Source organism: Chanos chanos, chromosome 4 (genome assembly GCF_902362185.1).
Source record: "Chanos chanos chromosome 4, fChaCha1.1, whole genome shotgun sequence".
NCBI classification, from domain to species: Eukaryota; Metazoa; Chordata; class Actinopteri; order Gonorynchiformes; family Chanidae; genus Chanos; species Chanos chanos.
The window spans coordinates 2,449,500-2,460,621 of record NC_044498.1 but is presented as its reverse complement, the minus strand read 5'-3'; the positions used below and the strand labels follow the sequence as shown (position 1 = coordinate 2,460,621).

General features: G+C 43.9%; 1 protein-coding gene across 1 annotated transcript in view; it reads left to right on the top strand.

Moving 5' to 3' along the window:
- The first annotated feature begins 5,636 nt into the window (after positions 1–5,636).
- xkr6b (XK, Kell blood group complex subunit-related family, member 6b) overlaps positions 5,637–11,122 on the top strand; it is a 39,784-nt gene continuing 34,298 nt past the window's right edge. The window contains exon 1 of the mRNA XM_030772482.1: positions 5,637–6,208. Coding sequence (XP_030628342.1) covers positions 5,637–6,208 — 572 coding nt within the window. The remainder of the gene's footprint in view (positions 6,209–11,122) is intronic.

The following is an 11,122-nucleotide window of genomic DNA, read 5'->3' as shown; positions in this document are numbered from 1 at the left end:
ATGTCTAAGGTTCTCAGAGCTGTCTCCAATTCAAACAATGAGACCTGACGTAGTTTTTTAATTCAACGTAACACATATATTATAAACGGCTGCAACTGTAAACATACTCCAATGAATCAGCTAAAAACGAAAACGCCAAAGCTTGTGTATGCTCGGCATTTCACGTGATCGCTTGTTTGCTGACACAGGGAATAAACCACAGCGCACTATAACTGTGATTATGCGTGCTAACAGAACTAGCGAGCTATCTTTAACTGTCGTTCCAACATGCAAAAGTGTTGCAGGTCTAAATACGTGACAGCGTCCGTGGAAAGCAAAGGTGCCGAGCACAAGTGACAAATGCATCTCGGGCTACTCAGTATAACTTTATAACAAATATAAAATATGTTTCGCTGTAAAATTTGATGCTGATTTGTACCTGACACCTTCTCCTCTTCCTATTTTGTATTTCTTTCCAGGCTGTGAAAGCAGAAAAGAAAGCAGTAAGGCGCTATATCGCCACCCAGTGTGTTGGAGTAAAACGTCAGAAGCGCAGCTCCGTTTTTATCAATTTCTTCGATAGATAGATAGATAGATAGATAGATAGATAGATAGATAGATAGATAGATAGATAGATAGATAGATAGATAGATGATTTTATTAATCTCCGGAGGTAAATTAAATCGTCATAGCGGCCAGATACATTAAAACACAAATGACAAAGGTTACATGAACACAGCGGCTAAGATGAATAAGCACTAAGACTAGTGCATGGATAAGTGGAGACATTGACTGATGGTCCGGTTATAAATAAAGTACAGTTGAAGGCATAAAGTGCTGAAGAGTAATAAAGTTCAGATTAATAAGATACAGATACAGCGTTGGAGTGTGCGAAGGGCAAATTGATTAGAGTAATAAATAAATAAAAGGTAAGTCCCAGTTTAAGTGCGGTCCTGATATATTCTGATATATGCAGTGTTCTGGTAGTCCTAATGTGCAAAGAGCGTGTGGAGTGCAAAGTCTGTCATGCATGTTTTGCTTCTCAAAAAACATGACAACCCAAAAATGCATGTACATTCTGCTCTAATTGGCTTTTATTGTTTGTTTGTTTGTTTTTGTTTTGTGTTTGTTTGTTTGTTTGTTTTTGTATTTGCTTTTTAAACTTAACATAAGAAAAAATGCACTGCATGCAAGTTGAGCCACCAATTAAAGAAACGAGGACAGAGTCGTGATTCTGTGAGTCAAAGGTATCACTTACTAAATCTGATGTGATTGTTTGAAGAATGCACTGGCCCGTGTCAGAAAGAACTAGATCGTTCAGATAACGGAAGAGTATGCACGAGACATAAATTCATAAAGTCAATGACCAGTTACAGAAACTGTCAGCGATGATCCCCTATATTCCATAAGCCGATTCTATGCACTCTATGCTGAAAATATGTCCCGCACCAAAATTCTCTCTGGAAAGTGAGACTGATACTCTCCAATAGTGTGGTTCAAAGGAAATAGGCTCATATATAATTAAAATGCCAGATGCTAGAGATCTATGCCCAAGATGCTACTGACACTAATTAATCAAGCTCAACACGCAGCCCAAACTCCTACACATGTCTGTTTTCGTAGTTTGGTTTTTCGTCGCTCCGGTATAAACGTTTCATGTAAGTTTTCGGACTACATTCTCACAATACATGAGAAATAAGCGCAAAGTTCTGCTCGTACAGAGGAAGTTCTTACTCTGTTCCAGGTCATGTGGCTCAGATGTAGAGGAAACCACACACGGGGATTTACGGTGTTCTTTCTCTGTTTCACTGCATTACAAAAATAGTTTTTTTCCCTACATATCACGTTATGCTAGTTGTAGCATTACACTAAATGCTATTTGCAGTTTTGAATGAGTTTCTACTGACCTGTTATGGCACATTGCCAAAGAAAATTGTAACCACACAGTGAATTCAAGATAGGATATTACACTTATGTGTCTATAAGATGCGTTATTACTGTTTCGTCATTACAGATGGTTGTTGCAGTTGGAACTGCAGGGTTAACCGTAGGTGGTTACTCTGTTCGTACAAAGGGACACTGAATGTGAAGTGAATCCAGATACTCTCAGTTTTGGTATATTCTTTTGACTGCAATCAATTCTGAAAGGTTCCTTTCCTCTAGTTAACCTCAAAGCCTCTACACCGGTCTGTCTTGGAACGTCCCATTCATTCACTAATTCCCAAGCTTCCGCCTCTGTGGGTTACATGTGGTTTGTGACTTGCATGAAATCACATGGGTGTGATACAGTCCTTATTACAGCGGATATTCCTCTCTTATGTGCTCATCATTCAGCAGGGACACTGAGAAAACACTGAGTGGTGCTAAGTATCAATGAAAAGATAAATTCTTCATGAGGACTTGCTTCATTCAGTCTTCCGCTATCTGAGCGGTGAGGGCGATTAGAGCTGGAATAGTCCTGGAAGGATTTGGCTGCGTTTCCTGCAGCCTCCTGGCAAGGGAGAGGATGAGAGCGGACGGGGTCCCTGAAGAGCCGTCAGCAATTACGATCTCTGCATTATTCAGTTTGAGTTACATGTGTGCTGTGAACCCCACGTGCCCCCAAAATATGCGGCTCCATTTGCTCTCATTAAAAATTCATGTGGTTTGTGGTGAAAAGGACTCTCCTGACTCAAAGCTGGTGTTTTGTGTAACCTAACAGTGGTGTGTTTCAAATAGCGGCAGACGATGATAGTCACCGCGATCCTACGTTATGACATCAATAATCCACACGGTAACTAAATAATCTCGAAGTGTCTGTCTCAGAATTCATCCTCCGCGTAGTCTGAATCATGTGACCGAACAGGGTATCGTTAAAGAACACGTGGGCTGCGTTTTCATGACGAACATTTTGATAAGTGAGTTGACTCACTGCTGTTCCATGACTCTCCATCTCACGCGCAAGCTGATCACAAACTGTTCATCTTGATCACACTAGTAAAAGGCAGTATTTGAAATTGTCAAACGTGGTGGTGACAGAGCTAATGGAGCACCTATTCTTCTCAGCAGGAAAAAAATACTAGACTATAACATCCCTTCAGTGTATTCTTGTGAAATTCAAAATACACAGCTCTTCACAAGACACAGGAAAACGGCAAGAAAAACCTGGTCAGACAAGAAACAAGTCAGAAAATAGATTGAATTTGACAACTTCATCCCCGGTCCTTTTTTAACAGTGATCTCTCTCTCTCTCTCTCTCTCTCTCTCTCCGTTTCTGTGTCTGTTTCTGTCTCTGAGCTGTGATGCAGAAATAGTGGTTTCTCCAGGTTAGAGCTTTTCTTTCAACATCTCTGTGAGATTTCCTCTGCCGTGAAAGATAAAAAGGCCTCCAGCAGATAACAGAGTGGCCTCGCTGTTCCCATTAATTCCCTGTCCTCACGGAGCCAACACTGACGGCTCAGTACCAGAAATGGGCTGAGAAACATGCACAGTTTACAATTACTCCGTCCATGTCTCATATTTAAAAGCAGTCTTAATGAAAAACAGGTGTATAATGGGCTGTTATGATATGCTTGATCCAGCATTAATGTGTATTTCACACAGTTGGGAGTCTTAACACAGTGCTTACTGTAGCTTCCACTGGACTGTAGCAGTGTAATTGTTCATAGGTGGGGTGGGGAGACCGAGGTGTTGGGGTATTGTGATGGAGTGGATGAGTAGTAAGACTGCTCCTGCGCTGTTGGAGCTCTTACGTTAAATGGAGGCTGGCTGGAAATTTTAGGTGTTGGAAAGAAAAGAAATCAGAGCCCACCAGACTTTGAAGTGATTTCCATGAGATAAATTACTCTAGGCGATCATAGAAGGATCTGCTCTTACAGTTCTTCATCACAGGAGACTGTAGTATCCAGAAACAGTGTGGTACCTCAACCAACCGAATCCCATTCCTTCCTCTGATGTCTCCACACTCTTCCTTTGAACTAAATCATTCTTTTCTGAGCCCATGGTGCGGTGTCATACAAAGGATAATTAACTCAGAGACTTTAATGCAGTTAATGATATTCCTTTGAACCAGTCGTATCATTTTACCATTTAAGCCTATCGGCCGGCTAAAAGAACTGAACCGTGGAAATGGTCTTGTCTTTGCAATGTAAGGATTGCTCTTTGGTAATCCTGATATGAAAAAGCCTCCCAGGTGAAAGCCCAGGCTCTGAGGATTTGTGATAGCGAAGAAAGCGGAGGGAAACGAGACAAGACAATGCTGTAACGTTACCGCGTGTCGTTCAGGCGATCTATACAGATCTGGCCTCTGTTTCCGCGTGGTTAATATACAAGTGGAGCATTGCAACGCTGACACTTTGCGACACTGTGTGCGATTAAACTATGTGTTTATGTACTGGTTTGTATTTGGCCTCTCAGAATAGTGGTTCAGTGTGGTCCGTGACAACTGTTCCCAACTGCAGATAGCTCATATCTGCTAATTGCGTGAAGTGTGGCATATGTTGTTTTCCATGGATACAGAAACTGGCATCGCACGCTACCAAACAGATACACGAGTTAACAAACTCAGACAAATTTTAATCACTAATTAGATTAGGCTACTTTGTAACAGTCGTTGCAGTTAACTTCATAACACTAAACTCTGTTGTTTTAGAAAATGAGTAGAACATTATACAAAATTACACACATTTTGTCTCCTTGTTCAATGATCAGAAATACAAAGATTTCTCAAATGTTTCAAAATCGACGGAAAATTCAGAACCATGGAGAGCTCTTGTTGATTTGCAGCTCTCTGACGCTGTATCTAACTAACATTCTGCGGTCCGTTACAGTCAAGTCGTCTTTTGGTAGCGTATATATTTTCCCCTGACTGTTCAAATTCGCAAATTCGATCACTCTCATATTCTTTAATTACTCAGATAATCGTAGATTACATAAGATGTCATGCCAACTATGCGAAAATATGTGATTTTTGCTCGCGCGACATTTGAGTGTCGCTCAAGACCTTGAGAGCAGTCAAGAACACACAGTACCCGCGCAGTTACAAACGGGACATCTATTGCCAGCGCGTTGTCTCAATGCGTGTGTGACTCCACGACTTCCACGGCGGTAAAGGCACCAAGATTTTTCGTTCTGGAGTGTATAGGGTTAAAAGAAAACACACGCGCGATGTCCACTACGGGATTACATCATACTGCACATCTCGCGTCTGTTTTTTAAAACGAAACACTAGGTGGCAACAACGGTGAGCGAAAAAAAAAAATCACGACTTGGTGGAGAAAAATTGAGTGAGGGTTAGTCTCTCGTGTCATTTCTCTCATGCGGCTCAGGGAAAGGACCGGTGCTCTCTGTGTGTCGTGACAGGGACATTTCGGAACACAATGCGCAGATGACAGATGCAGCGTCCTCCAGCAGATTGCAATTAGGACTTTATCTCTATCCTGCGGTGAAGTCAAGTGTGTGCCAGGTGTCTTAGACTGCAGAAGGCTGACTCCAGTATCAGGGAGGATGTATGTCATCTCTGGTCTTGAGAAACATTCTGGGGGGCTGTCGGTCAACGCCGCAGCGGTGTCACCCCAAAACTAGATGGCTACTGCTTTTTGGGTACCCTCAGAAAACAGGTGTCAGGGAAGTGACGCCACGAACCCCGGAAGCCGGAGGTGGGAGCTTCAGAGAGCAAGATGGCAGCGAAATCCGATGGTCGGGGGGTCGTCACCGGTTTCGCCCAGCTGCATAACCTGGACGAGACGGTGGGGTGTGGAGAGGACGACCCGAGGGAAGGCAGCTCCTTCCACATCTGCCACTGCTGCAACACTTCTTCATGCTACTGGGGCTGTCGGAGTGCTTGCTTACATTACCTCCGGGGGAAGGGGAGAGACGCCAGACTGCCGCCACAAGAGGAACGCCTCTGGTTGGACTGCCTATGGATCGTCCTGGCGCTGTTGGTCTTCTTCTGGGACGTGGGCACAGACTTGTGGCTCGCAGTCGATTACTACACTAAGCAGGACTACCTCTGGTTCGGACTGACACTGTCCTTCGTCCTTGTTCCATCGGTGCTGGTCCAAATCTTGAGCTTCAGGTGGTTTGTCCAGGATTACACAGGGGGTGGCTTGGGGACCGTTGAGGGTCTCAGTAGCCGAAGAGCTACAACGCGTCTGGGCACATCGGTCCACGGCAGGGGCAAATGCTGTCGCGTATCCGTGTGGATCTGGCAGACGATCATACACATCCTCCAGATGGGACAAGTGTGGAGGTAGGAAGTGATGGGTTTGATATGAGATTTAAAAAAAAAATCACCGTACACTCACCCCCCTTACCTAAGTTACAACCCTGTCTCATAAGTGCCTGTTTGTCTCCGTCACCTGAAATAACCCGGGCAGCCCGCAGTCGGGAATGAACAAGCAAAATGTTTGCTTAGTCTGTCTGGTGCTTTAGACATCGCTCTCTTCAGCACACACGTTTTACGCAAGGGTTTACTTTTATGTCCGCGTTCCATCTTTAGAAAATATGAGCATGTATGGTTACTGACAATTGCAACTAATTTTCACTCGACAAGGAGAGTTTTTTTCTTTTTTTCGTGAGGTGACTTTCTCTACCTAGTGCGCCAAGCGCGTTTGTCTATCTGAAAAGGGTCCTTTGGTAAAGTACCAAGTGTTGTAAAGCGAGCATTCAGTGACTTGGAGTGCCCGACTGAAGCGCGCCGCGCATAGTGCATTTAAGGATTCGGCGCCTCGACTCGTCCTCCTGCATGAAAATAATCTACTCCACACCGCGACCAGCGGCGAGACGGGCATCTGTTTTCACGGATACCGCGTCCCAGTGGAGCGACATTCCCTCTCTGATGCGTGATGTCATCGGAACGACTGTGACTCATTACCCTTCGGTTCTTCTTCTTTTTTTTTTTTTTAGCGTGGCTCAGTTATTTCTTTTTTTTTATTTGAGGTTACAATGAAGTGTGCGTGTCTGTCTGCGCGATGTACGCTCGTGCGTAATATGTGTATTTAGACTTGACAAGCTATCAAGGGAATATAGTAAGATCAAACGCACAGGCAACGGGATGCAGATCCAAACGTTTGTGAATGGCCATTTCATGCCTTCTATTTAGACGTGTTACATGAAAAGACCAATTCGGCGACGATTTTTTTTCTACAATTTTTCGCTGCAGAAAGACGCAGTGCTTGCGTACACATTTGTGGGGAACGCATAATTTTATACTGTGGCTGTGCGGCTGAGTTAGACGTTTTTTTTTTATTTCGGTATGTTGGTGTACGCACTATTTCTGTTTGGTTTATGCCATTTAATTGCTCTGTCTGTGTATCGCAAAGACCACGTTAGCTGTGAACAATGCTTCACAAATGTCATGATGTCATCGATTTCTATGTGCTAAAGCGTCTCTCTCTCTCTCTCTCTCTCTCTCTCTCTCTGAGTGTACGGAATGTCTGAGCATGCCTCTTTGCGTCTGACATCAATCAAATACAGATTATGAATGGATAATATATGTATAAAGTAAATCATGGGATAAACGTTTTGTTTCAGTCACGGTAAATGTATTCGTTTCTCTTTTTTTCTTAATATCCACGGGACATTGTATTTCTCATTTATACCGGATTTTAGTCTATCCTGACAGCTTTAACCACCAGAAACAACTCCTGTCATATTCCTTGGTGCTGGACCTGAGGTATTTTGAAAATCTACATCAAAATGTCATTACAGTGATGAAACTCTACATTAAAGGTTATCCTTGATCATTTACACAAAAGTCACTTGTCGTTGAGGCTGAAAGATACATTCAGTATCTTAAACCTTTTGTTTTACTGTGCCCAGTTGTATGGTGGTTGATGTATAATGTGACCACCTGTCAAATTGAAGAGAACCTTTCTGAGCTGCGTCTTTCACTCTTATAACCTGAAAGATGTTGAAATCAGACTCGCGTAAGTTTCAAGTGATGGAGAGAGGCCCAGAGGGACATCAACGCTTTTTGAGAGTTGTTTCAGCAGATGATTTTAGAAGCTGTCAGCCTAGGTAAGATCAATAGAGCCTGCTATAATTATTTGGACTCAAACTGTTTGCACCTTGTTTTGTACTATTTTTCCAAGGTATTACAGATGCCCAGATTAAAGACCAGATCTATGAGACGGCTTTGATATGACAGAATAGGCCTTTCTCTGGAATGTTAGAATCTTTGTCGACACTTTGTCTCCTGGTGCATGTCACTGTTGGTGTGTCATTGAGTGCAGAGCCCTCCTGGAGAGCAGACAGACAGCTTAATCAGTGTAAGCCAAATCAGCGTCTGACTGAAACCCTCCTCCCCCTAGAAAATCCATTTAGAAGTTCAGACCTGTCTCTCACACACGAGGAGGTACACACACTCTCTCAACAGAGAGAAAGATGGGGGCAGTGTAGAAACCTTGCATGCTAAAAAAAAAAAAAACTATGCAAAACTGTTTTAAACAAACAGACACGTTTGAAGCAGACGTGAGATTTGTCAGAGAGCGAACTGCCGTGGAAACAGTTAACTGCATATGGAATCATCACAGCTTGTCTGAAGGATTTCCTGGGAGAACTGTTAGAGGGAGAACTGTTAGAGGGAGAACTGTTAGAAACTTGCATAGTCTCAGATGCTGGGTTTCTGAGAGGGTCAAATGCTGTCTTTATTTTCCCAAAGGTTCTACTCATGTTCAGCTCCTGTTCTGGACCGGGTCAAAGCCTGCAGTTAATTGGCTTTTCGCTTATAACAGTAATGGAGGAGAGGAAGTTAAGTTTTTGTAAAAGTCTCCTCAGGCAGCATTCGAAGATTGCATAGTTCCACAAGTGAACATTGTACATTCTGTTTTCAGACATGCCAAGACTTTGCTAGACAATGCTTTGTAACACCAAAGAAGTCACCAAGCCTGTCTCTGTATTATGCACAAAGCAAGGAAAATGCCAACTCATGAAATGGCTCCCAAACCTAAAGTACTTGAAAGGTAAGAGAATGAAAACAGAGCCCATTGTCAGTTGTACTTCTGTGCTAAAAAAAAAAAAAAATTCTGTGAACTCAGTCTTTTTAACACAGCTCCCAACCAGTAAACAACAGTCCCCAAAATCGCCTAAAACCTCCCCGTCAGGCGACAAGTTCTGACTGGTAGCGGGCCAATCATCCGAACAGGCGGTTTATTTATTTATGGGCTGCAGGGAACAGGGACGCGCCAGTTGTCATCGTTGGCCTCGGCAGCCGACCAGACACTGCCTATAGCGCATCGCCAAGGCGACCGAAACTATCGCTGAAGGTGAGACCTTGCGCCTTTGCCTCCCACCGCGTTGCGAAAATGAGCCGGCAGGAGGGGTTCGTGCGCGATAACGAAGAGATAACCCACGAGTTGCCCAAGGTCCATTGTCCAGCGCCGGGTCAGTGCCACGCCTGGAGCCCTGGGGCCGGGCAGACAGGAAAGCCGCTTGGCCTCGACAAATGAGATCTCTCTGGCGTGATGTTATAACAGCACCTTGCCCAACAGCCACACAGACAGTCACTTCAAAACCTGCCCACCGCACGTGGAGGCACTGAGATCGTACCTTTTACCCCTGGGGAACAGAGGAGGAGCTGGCTGTGCTCCGTCTCAGGGGACTCAGAGAGAAGTGCAGTGTAAACCGCCCTGTCGAAACAACACACGGGCAAAGTGGTGCATGGAAACACAAGTGTTTGGACTGTGTATTCAGTGTGCATCTCATGACTGCATAAAGCTCCGTTTCCACCACTGCAGACCTTTCAAAACTCTTTCTTTCTTTCTTTCTTTCTTAACTATGAATATTCCTCATCCTATGAGTATTCCTCATTTTCATTCTCAGCCATGCATTTTCCTCTGCACCATCTTCCCCTCCTGGACTCAGCGATTTCCACTCTGCCAAAAAGTGTTTAAACGTAAAGCATTTAAACTTTAAAATCTGTGTGAGATTGTTCCAGCATCCGTCCTCGCACAGTCCAGCTCCTCTCCCTATCCACTAGTTAAAGTCATAATGTGCCACTTTCTCAAATCCTCCCTCTCCCCCTGCCATCCTCACACATAAAGCCCTGCTTGACCTCTATTTCTGTCAAGGAAACTGGAGCATCTGTCTGCTCCCCATTACTGCACACTCTTTTCCCCCATCTGTGATGGTTACAGCGCTCTCTCTCTCTGGCTCTACCCCCTCTGTACTTCATTCAGGGGGTTTTGTTGTTGTTGTTGTTGTAGTTAATGTTAATGTTGTTGTTGTTTTTACGCCCATCCAAACTCAAACAGACTATTACACTGCTTCCCAGTTCGCTCATATCCTGTGTCACTGTCAAAACCCTTTGGTCCACATGCGTCTGAAGAGCTTGTATTGATCAAAGGCCTCATTAGCAGGTGGGATTCATCTGTAGGAATGTTAATGCCAGCAGCTCTCATTTAGGTTTTTTTTTTCTTTCTCCTCCCAGAACTATGTGTCAATCATATTGGACTGAGTGTCAGTTACCATGTCACTTTAGATATATACACACACACACAGACACACACACACACACACACACACACACACAGAGGAGAGGACAGACCGAGATGTTTCTTTTGAAGGTGTGACCAGTGTAATTCAACCTCCTTTTTTATAGAATCCATTGTTGCATGAAAAGCAAACGGTGGAACATTCAGCAGTGTAAATCGCTCGCCAGTGCCCATAAGTATCGGCGGGGAAGCACGCACAGTGAGGCCTCTCTCTACAGTGACCTTGTGTTGAAGAGGATGCTTTTAACGAGAGCATGGAAGCCATTTAAAAAAAAAAAAAACCAGGCTCCCCCTGTGTTCACAGACTGCATGTCTACGTAAAGGTTCAAAAGGACGATGGAAAACTTATTCTCGCCGTAGTTACCGAGCGTCTGCTGGAACGCCGGCGTACGAGAAAATCGGCATGTTGCTTTGATGATACATTGTCACGGTCCGCTCCCTGGGACGTTGCGTCAGTTGGAAAGATATGAGTGTTAAGATCACGTGGGGATGCGTCTCTGTGCTCCAGTGCCAATTGGACTGTGGATTGTTATGACTAATTTGTGCGTGTTTTTGCTGGTTGCTGTTAACATTGTTATGAGTAATTTATGTGTGGTTATATTAACTTGGCAGTAATTTGCTATGACTAAATGGTGACTGTGTGTGTGTATGTGTGTGTTTGTATTGGATTC